Source organism: Oncorhynchus kisutch, unplaced genomic scaffold (assembly GCF_002021735.2).
Source record: "Oncorhynchus kisutch isolate 150728-3 unplaced genomic scaffold, Okis_V2 scaffold3975, whole genome shotgun sequence".
Taxonomy (NCBI): domain Eukaryota; kingdom Metazoa; phylum Chordata; class Actinopteri; order Salmoniformes; family Salmonidae; genus Oncorhynchus; species Oncorhynchus kisutch.
In genome coordinates this window covers 48697-61458 of record NW_022265920.1, presented here as the reverse complement: position 1 = coordinate 61458, position 12762 = coordinate 48697, and the positions used below count along the sequence as shown (strand labels likewise).

General features: G+C 43.3%; 1 protein-coding gene across 7 annotated transcripts in view; it reads left to right on the top strand.

The window, feature by feature from the left end:
- LOC109878700 (oxysterol-binding protein-related protein 8-like) overlaps positions 1 to 12762 on the top strand; it is a 152917-nt gene that overhangs the window by 113824 nt on the left and 26331 nt on the right. For all 7 annotated transcript variants that reach the window (XM_031821435.1, XM_031821433.1, XM_031821434.1 and 4 more), the window contains 4 exons: positions 6973 to 7043; positions 9345 to 9425; positions 9859 to 9960; positions 10232 to 10435. In XM_031821435.1, the coding sequence (XP_031677295.1) occupies positions 6973 to 7043; positions 9345 to 9425; positions 9859 to 9960; positions 10232 to 10435 (458 nt within the window). The remainder of the gene's footprint in view (positions 1 to 6972; positions 7044 to 9344; positions 9426 to 9858; positions 9961 to 10231; positions 10436 to 12762) is intronic.

Sequence of the window (12762 nt, the reverse complement as noted above, 5' to 3'; positions counted from 1 at the left end):
GCCACGACTGTAGAATCCATACCAGAGGATTGGCCTCTGATGCTCAACGTGTCCCTTCTCCACTTGTTAATGACGTAAGGTGCGTTTTACAGCGGGCATTAATTTGACACAGATAAAGACAGGGGCCCTGTCTCTGTTTGTTTTACTGCAGGAGAGCTGCTTCGTGCTGGAGCCCAATGATTTGGAGCTTGTTACCACACTGATTTATCCTTGTAATACAGCAGTGGGGAGATCAGAACAAGCAGTAAAATGTAATATATAGCATTGAGCGGTAGCTGTGATACCCTGCTGCTTTCCAGCCCGGGACTACAGTAGGCTATGAATGATTATCTACACCACTGCAGTCCATCTTTAAAAGCTTTAGAATTTCTCACTAATGGACCTTATCACAGAGTAATTAGTTGACGACTTAATAATCCCCTTAGTTTGAAGTTTGTCAACCGAAAGGCATTTAGCGATAAATCCCTGAAAAGGACCTGTCAAGTTCGACAGAATCTGTTAATGTCAGATCTCAGATCAGATGTTGACCTTGATCTATGCACTGTTTGGATCCAGGCTGGTTGTTTGAGCAGCTTAACCTTGGATATCTCTCATAGTCGTCTCTTAATGGCTGCAGTGAGTACAGCAGATTGAGAACGTCCTCTCTGACTCAGTGGCAATGTTCCTCCTGTTCTGGCAATCTGCTTTGGCACAGACAAGGTCCTATTTCTCTCTCTGGGTGGGTGTGTGTGTGTGTGTGTGTGTGTGTGTGTGTGTGGTTGGCACCAGGGGGCTGTGTCAATCACAGCTCATTTTCTATCAGATGTTGTGAATCAGAAACAACACTTTAAGACAGCTGTCATACTGATCTGCTTTTCAGACTGCTGAGATCTAGGATGCATCCCTACTCCCTATATAGTGCACTGCATTTTACCAGAGTCATATGGGCCCTAAAGAGAATTTGGGACGCAATCCTAATGAATTATTCACAAGCTCCCTTGCTGTGCAACATGCAGGTGATTGAACTCACACATGTGGTGAACACAGTTGAACTTCCCCTACTTTCATCTTAGTGGGAGCATTAGTGGGAACCTGGCTTAGAATTAGTGGGCTATAAGGTTCTATTATCAGGGCCAGGTGTTTAGCCCCTGACAGAGAAATCCCATGTCATCTCTGAAAGTGCCGTAACTTTCCAAATGCCAATGTATCTTGTGGACTTGGTGAAGCCTGTCTCCTGTGGGCGTCATGTCGCTGTGTGTACCATCTGCATCCTAAAAATCTGGTATCCTGTATATAGTGTGTAGGGAATAGGATTTGATTTGGGACTTAGCCTGGCTATCTGACTCATAAAACCAAACTAGGGCTGGGAACTGACCTCACGATACAATGTTATCACTATACCAAATATCTCCTACATCTGCACATTGATCTGGTACTGGTACTCCCTGTGTATAGCTCCACATTGATCTGGTACTCCCTGTATATAGATCCACATTGATCTGGTACTCCCTGTATATAGCTCCACATTGATCTGGTACTCCCTGTGTATAGCTCCACATTGATCTGGTACTCCCCGTATATAGCGCCACATTGATCTGGTACTCCCTGTATATAGCGCCACATTGATCTGGTACTCCCTGTGTATAGATCCACATTGATCTGGTACTCCCTGTATATAGCCCCACATTGATCTGGTACTCCCTGTATATAGCTCCACATTGATCTGGTACTGGTACTACCTGTATATAGCTCCTCATTGATCTGGTACTCCCTGTATATAGCTCCACATTGATCTGGTACTGGTACTACCTGTATATAGCCCCACATTGATCTGGTACTCCCTGTATATAGCTCCACATTGATCTGGTACTGGTACTACCTGTGTATAACTCCTCATTGATCTGGTACTCCCTGTATATAGCTCCACATTGATCTGGTACTGGTACTCCCTGTATATAGCTCCACATTGATCTGGTACTGGTACTACCTGTGTATAACTCCTCATTGATCTGGTACTGGTACTCCCTGTATATAACTCCTCATTGATCTGGTACTGGTACTCCCTGTATATAACTCCTCATTGATCTGGTACTGGTACTACCTGTGTATAACTCCTCATTGATCTGGTACTCCCTGTATATAGCTCCACATTGATCTGGTACTGGTACTCCCTGTATATAACTCCTCATTGATCTGGTACTGGTACTACCTGTGTATAACTCCACATTGATCTGGTACTCCCTGTATATAGCCCCACATTGATCTGGTACTGGTACTCCCTGTGTGTAGCTCCACATTGATCTGGTACTGGTACTACTTGTGTATAACTCCACATTGATCTGGTACTACCTGTGTATAACTCCTCATTGATCTGGTACTCCCTGTGTATAACTCCTCATTGATCTGGTACTGGTACTCCCTGTATATAGCTCCACATTGATCTGGTACTGGTACTACCTGTGTATAACTCCTCATTGATCTGGTACTCCCTGTATATAGCTCCACATTGATCTGGTACTCCCTGTAAATAGCTCCACATTGATCTGGTACTCCCTGTATATAACTCCACATTGATCTGGTACTGGTACTCCCTGTGTATAACTCCTCATTGATCTGGTACTCCCTGTATATAACTCCTCATTGATCTGGTACTCTCTGTGTATAACTCCTCATTGATCTGGTACTCCCTGTATATAACTCCTCATTGATCTGGTACTCCCTGTATATAACTCCTCATTGATCTGGTACTCCCTGTGTATAACTCCACATTGATCTGGTACTACCTGTATATAACTCCTCATTGATCTGGTACTGGTACTCCCTGTGTATAACTCCTCATTGATCTGGTACTCCCTGTATATAACTCCACATTGATTTGGTACTCCCTGTGTATAACTCCTCATTGATCTGGTACTCCCTGTATATAGCTCCACATTGATCTGGTACTCCCTGTGTATAACTCCTCATTGATCTGGTACTCCCTGTGTATAACTCCACATTGATCTGGTACTACCTGTATATAACTCCTCATTGATCTGGTACTGGTACTCCCTGTGTATAACTCCTCATTGATCTGGTACTCCCTGTATATAACTCCACATTGATCTGGTACTCCCTGTGTATAACTCCTCATTGATCTGGTACTCCCTGTATATAGCTCCACATTGATCTGGTACTCCCTGTGTATAACTCCTCATTGATCTGGTACTCCCTGTGTATAACTCCACATTGATCTGGTACTCCCTGTGTATAACTCCACATTGATCTGGTACTCCCTGTGTATAACTCCACATTGATCTGGTACTCCCTGTGTATAACTCCACATTGATCTGGTACTCCCTGTGTATAACTCCACATTGATCTGGTACTCCCTGTATATAACTCCACATTGATCTGGTACTCCCTGTATATAACTCCTCATTGATCTGGTACTCCCTGTGTATAACTCCACATTGATCTGGTACTCCCTGTGTATAACTCCACATTGATCTGGTACTCCCTGTATATAACTCCTCATTGATCTGGTACTCCCTGTGTATAACTCCACATTGATCTGGTACTCCCTGTGTATAACTCCACATTGATCTGGTACTCCCTGTATATAACTCCACATTGATCTGGTACTCCCTGTATATAACTCCTCATTGATCTGGTACTCCCTGTATATAACTCCACATTGATCTGGTACTCCCTGTGTATAACTCCACATTGATCTGGTACTCCCTGTATATAACTCCACATTGATCTGGTACTCCCTGTATATAACTCCTCATTGATCTGGTACTCCCTGTGTATAACTCCACATTGATCTGGTACTCCCTGTGTATAACTCCACATTGATCTGGTACTCCCTGTATATAACTCCACATTGATCTGGTACTCCCTGTATATAACTCCTCATTGATCTGGTACTCCCTGTATATAACTCCACATTGATCTGGTACTCCCTGTATATAACTCCACATTGATCTGGTACTCCCTGTATATAACTCCTCATTGATCTGGTACTCCCTGTATATAACTCCTCATTGATCTGGTACTCCCTGTATATAACTCCACATTGATCTGGTACTCCCTGTGTATAACTCCTCATTGATCTGGTACTCCCTGTATATAACTCCACATTGATCTGGTACTCCCTGTATATAACTCCACATTGATCTGGTACTCCCTGTATATAACTCCACATTGATCTGGTACTCCCTGTGTATAACTCCACATTGATCTGGTACTCCCTGTATATAACTCCACATTGATCTGGTACTCCCTGTGTATAACTCCACATTGATCTGGTACTCCCTGTGTATAACTCCACATTGATCTGGTACTGGTACTCCCTGTGTATAACTCCTCATTGATCTGGTACTCCCTGTATATAACTCCACATTGATCTGGTACTCCCTGTGTATAACTCCACATTGATCTGGTACTCCCTGTGTATAACTCCACATTGATCTGGTACTCCCTGTATATAACTCCACATTGATCTGGTACTCCCTGTGTATAACTCCACATTGATCTGGTACTCCCTGTATATAACTCCACATTGATCTGGTACTCCCTGTGTATAACTCCACATTGATCTGGTACTCCCTGTGTATAACTCCACATTGATCTGGTACTCCCTGTGTATAACTCCACATTGATCTGGTACTCCCTGTGTATAACTCCACATTGATCTGGTACTCCCTGTGTGTAGCTCCATTCGTGTGTATTTCTTTATTGTTATAATTTTTTAACTCTGCATCTTCGGGAAAGGTTCGTAAGCAAGTATTTCACTATAAAGTCTACACTAATTGTATTTGGTGCATTTGATTTGATACTTATGTGCAAATACACTACTGGTCAAAGGTTCGAGAACACCTACTTATTCAAGGGTTTTTCTTTATTTTATTGTTTTCTACATCGTAGAGTAATAGTGAGGACATCAAAACTATGAAATAACACATATGGAATCATGTGGTAACCAAAACAGTGTTAAATATAACATGTATTTTGATTTGTTTGAGATTCTTCAAAGTAGCCACCCTTTGCCTTGATGACAGCTTTGCATACTCTTGGCATTCTCTCAACCAGTTTCATGAGGTAATCACCTGGAATGCATTTCAATTAACAGGTGTGCCTTCTTAAAATATCATTTGTGTAATGTATTTCCTTTTTAATGTGTTTGTGCCAATCAGTTGTGACAAGGTAGGGGGGTATACAGAAGATAGCCCTATTTGCTATAAGACCAAGTCCATATTATGGCAAGAACAGCTCAAATAAGCGAAGAGAAATGACAGTCCAGCATTACTTTAAGATATGAAGGTCAGTTAATATGGGAAATTTCAAGAACTTTGTCAGTTTCTTCAAGTGCAGTCTCAAAAACCATCAAGCGCTATGATGAAACTGGCTCTCATGAGGACCACCATAGGAATGATCGACACAGAGTTACCTCTGCTGCAGAGGATAAGTTCATTAGAGTTACCAGTCTAAGAAATTGCACCCCAAATAAATGTAACAGACACATCTCAACATCAACTGTTCAGAGGAGACTGTGTGAATCAGGCATTCATGATCGAATTGCTGCAAAGACACCACTACTAAAGGACACCAATAATAAGAAGAGACTTGCTTGGGCCAAGAAACACGAGCAATGGACATTAGACCTGTGGAAATTTGTCCTTTGGTCTGATGAGTCCAAATTGGAGATTTTTGGTTCCAACCGCTGTGTCTGTGAGATTCAGTGTGGATCAATGGATGATCTCTGCATGTGAATTTCCCAACGTAAAGCATTAAGGAGGAGGTGTTATGGTGTGGGGATACGCCATCCCATCTGGTTTGCGCATAGTGGGACTATCATTTGTTTTTCAACAGGACAATGACTCAACACACCTTCAGGCTGGTTAAGGGCAATTTTACCAAGAAGGAGAGTGATGGAGGGCTGTATCAGATGACCTGGCCTCCACAATCCCCCGACCTCAACCAAATTGAGATGGTTTGGGATTAGTCGGATTAGTGCTCAGCATATGTGGGAATTCCTCCAAGACTGTTGGAAAAGCATTCCAGGTGAAGCTGGTTGAGAGAATGCCAAGAGTGTGGCTATTTGAAGAATCTCAAAAATATAATATATTTTGATTTGTTTAACCATTTTTTGTTTACTACATGATTCCATATGTGTTATTTCATAGTTTTGATTCTTTACTAAGAAAAACCCTTGAATGAGTAGGTGTTCTAAAACTTTTGACCGGTAGTGTACATGTATTGTGATTTTATATGTAGTGTGATTCGATACTGTGATTTTCCATCGATTTGATATTCCAAACATGTTTCTCACCTTATGTCTGCTGCAGAAACAAGAGAGAGCATGAGAAAAGGAGTTTGGTCAGGTTGGTCAGGGAAATGAAAGTACTGAAAACATGTTGGCTCACTATTTCAAAAGAAGATGGAGAACAAGCTATAGGATGAAAAAAAAATATTTTTCAAAGTAGTAGCGCTACTTTGAGTCAAATGTTGATGTATCATCCAAAATAATATTGTGATATGTAACTATACATTTTGTCCCACATCACTAATCCAAATGATATTATCAGTCTATAACTGTGTGCCTCTGTGTCTGTCCTTCCTGACTCTGCGCTCATTACAAAATGGGCTGTGAGGATGGAGGCACTGGCCATTAAATATTCAGAGGGCCTGGAGCCTTCTGGTAAAGAGCAGGGCCTGTACACAGGGGACTGCTGCTGTTCTCTCACAACAGCCACTTTAAAGGAGGAGCTCAGCTGTGGTTGGCTTGCTAGAAAGTACTCTCCATTTAGTCTGACCTTGCTGACGGAAGGTGGCTCTGGGGTAAAGTTTCGCCTAGTTTCCCCTTCACCAATCCGAACCTTAACCATTAGTGGGGAAAATGCAAAACTGACCCAAGATCAGCGTCTAGGGGCAACTTCACCCTACACCATTTCAGTGCCTCAGGGACACATGGAGGGCGTTTGGGCTGATTGGTTTCTCTCTTTTCAGGTTTCGATCGGGGGAAAGAAGATTCCCTGCCTCCGAAAGAGGACTCGTCTCACTCCATATCCAAGAGCAAGGTACGGTCCAAAAATACACCCCAGACCTCTCCTCTCACAGCTCTTTCTCCTTTCTCTCTTTACAGGATGTACAAGGACAGAAAACAACCCATCCACTCACTCTGAAGCAGAAACCTTTGAAATCGAGTTTATTTCTTTGGCCAAAGTCCCCAACCATTAAAGCCTCATGCTTTACCATCAACTCTTTATGAGCAAGTAGGAGTTGAGAGGAGAGTAGGAAGGGAGGGTGCTGATGAAACCCATTTCAGTGTGTAAGACATAGTCCTAATGAGACCAGAGAGTAAGGGAGTTACTGTAAAAGAACAAGCCAACAATTTCAACCTCGCCACGGCTGTGAGCTTCATTCATTATTAATCACATGTACATCAAACCATCATCAAAAACAGAAACCCAACCATTCCAGGCCTCTCAACAGAACCCACTGTTCAACTTCCAATGAGAACTAAGGCCTAGGGTTGCAAAATTCTGGTTACTTTCCCAAACATCCAAGGTTTTATAGAAATCCTGGTTGGTGGATTCTACTGAATAGGAGAGAGAAGAGAGGAGAGTGTCCTGAAATAGCAGTGGGCTGGATTTGAACCACACTTCAATGGTATATTTGTTCAATAGGCAGCGGCTGTTCTGTTTTCCAATAATAAAACAGGGACAGCATAAATATATACATAAATACCAGTCCTCTCCTCTCCTCTTTACTCCAGTCCTCTCCTCTCCTCTTTACCTCCAGTCCTCTCCTCTCCTCTTTACTCCAGTCCTCTCCTCTCCTCTTTACTCCAGTCCTCTCCTCTCCTCTTTACTCCAGTCCTCTCCTCTCCTCTTTACTCCAGTCCTCTCCTCTCCTCTTTACTCCAGTCCTCTCCTCTCCTCTTTACTCCAGTCCTCTCCTCTCCTCTTACTCCAGTCCTCTCCTCTCCTCTTTACTCCAGTCCTCTCCTCTCCTCTTTACTCCCTCCAGTCCTCTCCTCTCCTCTTTACTCCAGTCCTCTCCTCTCCTCTTTACTCCAGTCCTCTCCTCTCCTCTTTACTCCAGTCCTCTCCTCTCCTCTTTACTCCAGTCCTCTCCTCTCCTCTTTACTCCAGTCCTCTCCTCTCCTCTTTACTCCCAGTCCTCTCCTCTCCTCTTTACTCCAGTCCTCTCCTCTCCTCTTACTCCAGTCCTCTCCTCTCCTCTTTACTCCAGTCCTCTCCTCTCCTCTTTACTCCAGTCCTCTCCTCTCCTCTTTACTCCAGTCCTCTCCTCTCCTCTTTACTCCAGTCCTCTCCTCTCCTCTTTACGCCAGTCCTCTCCTCTCCTCTTTAACTCCAGTCCTCTCCTCTCCTCTTTACTCCAGTCCTCTCCTCTCCTCTTTACTCCAGTCCTCTCCTCTCCTCTTTACTCCAGTCCTCTCCTCTCCTCGTTACTCCAGTCCTCTCCTCTCCTCTTTACTCCAGTCCTCTCCTCTCCTCTTTACTCCAGTCCTCTCCTCTCCTCTTTACTCCAGTCCTCTCCTCTCCTCTTTACTCCAGTCCTCTCCTCTCCTCTTTACTCCAGTCCTCTCCTCTCCTCTTTACTCCAGTCCTCCTCTCCTCTTTACTCCAGTCCTCTCCTCTCCTCTTTACTCCAGTCCCACAGCGTTGTTCGTGGTAGCCTCAACTGAGGCTGCTATTACTATTGCAGGACTTCCATTGGGGGCTGTTATCATGGTGGTATCGGAGGCCTGTTGTTGTCTTCCAGGTGTCAGGATACTCTCAAGGCTCCTTTATTGACATTCACTTCAGAAGCCAAAAACGCCAAGTGTGCCTCCAGACACCAGATGAGTGTGTGTGTACCTAGTATGATCGGGTAAATCAATCTGACTGGTGCTAAAGTTTGAGTGGCGCCCAGACAACTCTAATACAGCAGTCTATTGGATGGGAATAATGATTTCCCAGGGACTCAAAGTGCTTTACATAGTAAGAGGGGTAATTCACCTCATCCAACCGCCAATGTGTAGCACCCACCCACCTCATTTTGAGCCAGACAGCTCCCCAGTTTGGGCCAGACAGATCCCCAGTTTGGGCCAGACAGATCCCCAGTTTGGGCCAGACAGATCCCCAGTTTGGGCCAGACAGCTCCCCAGTTTGGACCAGACAGCTCCCCAGTTTGGACCAGACAGATCCCCAGTTTGGGCCAGACAGCTCCCCACATGCTCATCACATCCAGTAATACAGTAACACTTCTGTCCTAGTGTCACCAGATGGAAACTGTTTCTCTCAGGTTAGAAGGGCACTAGTGAGCCATTCCCAGCTGACTATACGCTCACGTCCTCCTCCATGTCTCCACAGTCAGAGTCCAAGCTCTACAATGGCTCTGACAAGGATGTCTCGTCGTCCGGTAACAAGCTCACCAAGAAGGAGTCGCTCAAGGTAAGTAGGGAGACTTACAGCAGAGACCAGCCTAAGGATGATCTTATAGTAAGTAGCTTGTCAGAACGGCCCTGTTTCTGTTGCGTGAGGCAGCTTGATGTAGAAGTACAACCCCTGGACAGGACTCTAGACATTAGGGGAAACACTGTAGCATGATGTTTGTGTGTGGCCCCTGCAGGTACAGCTAGGGGAAACACTGTAGCGTGATGTTTGTGTGTGGCCCCTGCAGGTACAGCAAGGGGAAACACTGTAGCGTGATGTTTGTGTGTGGCCCCTGCAGGTACAGCTAGGGGAAACACTGTAGCATGATGTTTGTGTGTGGCCCCTGCAGGTACAGCTAGGGGAAACACTGTAGCATGATGTTTGTGTGTGGCCCCTGCAGGTACAGCTAGGGGAAACACTGTAGCGTGATGTTTGTGTGTGGCCCCTGCAGGTACAGAAGAAGAACTACCGTGAGGAGAAGAAGAGAGCCACCAAGGAGCTCCTCAGCACCATCACAGACCCCTCTGTTATTGTCATGGCTGACTGGCTCAAGGTTCGACTTGCCCTGCTTCTTGTTTCTGGACTGTACACAACGTGGGCCATGTGCTGCAATTACTTGAATATTACTTTACATGCAACAAACTATAAAGCCATAAGAATCTGCTATTATCTATTGAAGTTTCTCTAGAATTTTCACAAGTGCACTTGTTGATAGAAGTTTCCAACAAAATAAATATATATTTGAACATAGTTTATTAGACATGATGATATTTGGTGTATTTTATGTCTGAGTGTGTGTGTTTGGCCACGTGTCTGCTCCTCAGATCCGGGGTACTCTGAAGAGCTGGACCAAGCTGTGGTGTGTGCTGAAGCCGGGGGTTCTTCTCATCTACAAGACCCATAAGAACGGCCAGTGGGTGGGCACGGTGCTGCTCAACGCCTGCGAGCTCATCGAGAGACCCTCAAAGAAGGACGGCTTCTGTTTCAAACTCTTCCACCCGCTGGAGCAGTCCATCTGGGCAGTCAAGGTAATACAAATAGTAAATTTATTTTATATAGAGCTTTTCATTAGAACAGCGTCTCAAAGTCTCTTTTAAAAACAACAACAACTAATTCAAGGTGATCTGTTGGGCGATGGCTTCCACAACTTCAGATAATAATGATGATAAGATGGAGAGCGATAGAGTTTCTAGTCAGACCTGCACAATGGCCTTTAGGTAAGGGAGACATCATTTCATTTAATGGAGTGGTATGAGCACATCTGTAAAAGCCCCTTGTCCCAAATGCTGGATCAGACAGGATAATGTAGAACAAAAACATAAATCTGTCTGCACACTGGTATAATACTCTGGTATAATACTGCCTAAGTCCATTTTTGTTCAGACATTAAATGACTAACCTGAGTACCGCTCTCTTTAGCTAATCCACTCCCTACTCCATGGCCTTTCTGCCATCTTCACTTGTGAACATTCAATCATTTTCTCTCTATCCTGATTCCATCCCTTTTACAGCTACCCGAGTTTGTATCCTGTTGCCGAGTTTGTATCCTGTTTGCATCCTGTTGCTAAGCAACCGTGTTTTGTTTGTCCAAACAAAACCAGTCTTTCAAAAGTTGCTGGCTCACATCTAAATTCTATAACTAAATACATACTGCAATTCTAACCACAAAACTTCTTAGTACAACAACTTGTCTAGCTAACAGCTAAATGTTTGTTTTTGACTTTGTTATAAATTCATATTCTATTTTCGAGGCTCCACATGTTTTCATGGAAAATGTTAATGTTATTTCCAACCACGAATAAGAGGGGTTGGGTGTTTAGAAACAAAAGTGTCGCCTGCACAACTATGGGGCAAACAGACAGGTTGGATTAGATTGTTGACCACATGTTAACTATGTTTCAGCTCCAGTGTTTATTGAGAACAAATACATTTGCATAACGAGCACTTGTCTCTCATATATATTGTTAAAGTTGTTGTTTAGCTAGATAGTATATTTGTGCCTTATTAGCATTGCCATGAAATCAGTCGAAACACCTCAAAACAAGATATGATATCAAGAAATAAGCTGAAACGAGCCAGTTACAATTCCCCACATGGCAGCTTATTGTCATTGTAGCTCGCTATTTGACCTTCCAGAATCTCAACATCTCACAGACTTCTGCCCCATTGAAGCGTGCACATTGTTTTTGTGACGTTGTCAACTAACCCGTCTATGAGCACCTCTGCTGTAAATCCAGCTCATATTGAATGTTGATATTGACGAAAGGCCGATGTCTTTGGCAATGACAAGGAGTGCAAGGTTAACTAAAGAGACTGGTGCTCAAGACTATTCAATTACCACAAGATAAAACCTTTTGATTAGCCAGACGTGCTCCATCCTTCACATCCGGGTCAAAGTTCTGCTTCTTTCATTTCAATTAAATACCATTCAACGTTGAATTTTTCCCACTTTTCCTCCCCTGTCAATAAGAATGTTAACATAATGATGCACACAATTAACATTTAAATAGTCTAGCTGAAGGTTCTTCACATTTCAAATCATAATCGCTGAATGTTTTACCTGCTTTATCACATTAGGTTCATCTCTGTGTGAAATTGTCACAGTGTAAATCTCAGTGAGAGTGACAGCACTGTTTCATCTACCAATATGTAGTGAGGGTAGTAGTGACAGTGTAACGATACCCCCTCAACCAGGGATCATCCACTAGATTCAGCCCTGGGATGCTTTGATTATTGTTGAGCGACTGGTCGGGGGGTCGGAACATAATTACTAATAACTAGTAGACTGCAAATTGACCGCAAGAAGCCCAAACAGATATAATATTTAACTAAAACATCATCATTTCCAACCTTGCTTACATTTGCTTACGATCACATCTCTATTTTATACTTGAGAACAGATTTCCTAATTAAAAATCAATTGGAGATTACAATTATTTTATGTCCAACAATAAAGAATATCTCTTTTTTTTTTCAAAAATGTTTGGGAGGCCAAATAAAACCACCTGCTGGCCCCAGTTGGGGAACCCTGCCCTAAACCTTTTGTCTTTAGTACGCACGACCTTACCACTGTAAAATGGACTATGGGTTTATCCCATATGGCATCAATGGGCCCTAGTCAAAAGTAATGCACTTAATAGGAATATCAAATCATATTTTATTTGTCACATGCGCCGAATACAACAGGTGTTGACCTTAACGTGAAATGCTTACTTACAGAATATTTACATAATAACAACCAGAGTATGGTGCCATTAGGATGCATGCACGCCATATGAATGACCCTCCAACCAATCAATAAAGGGATTGTTAAACAAAGCACCCTCCCTATTGGACGGCCAAACTGGACATCAGT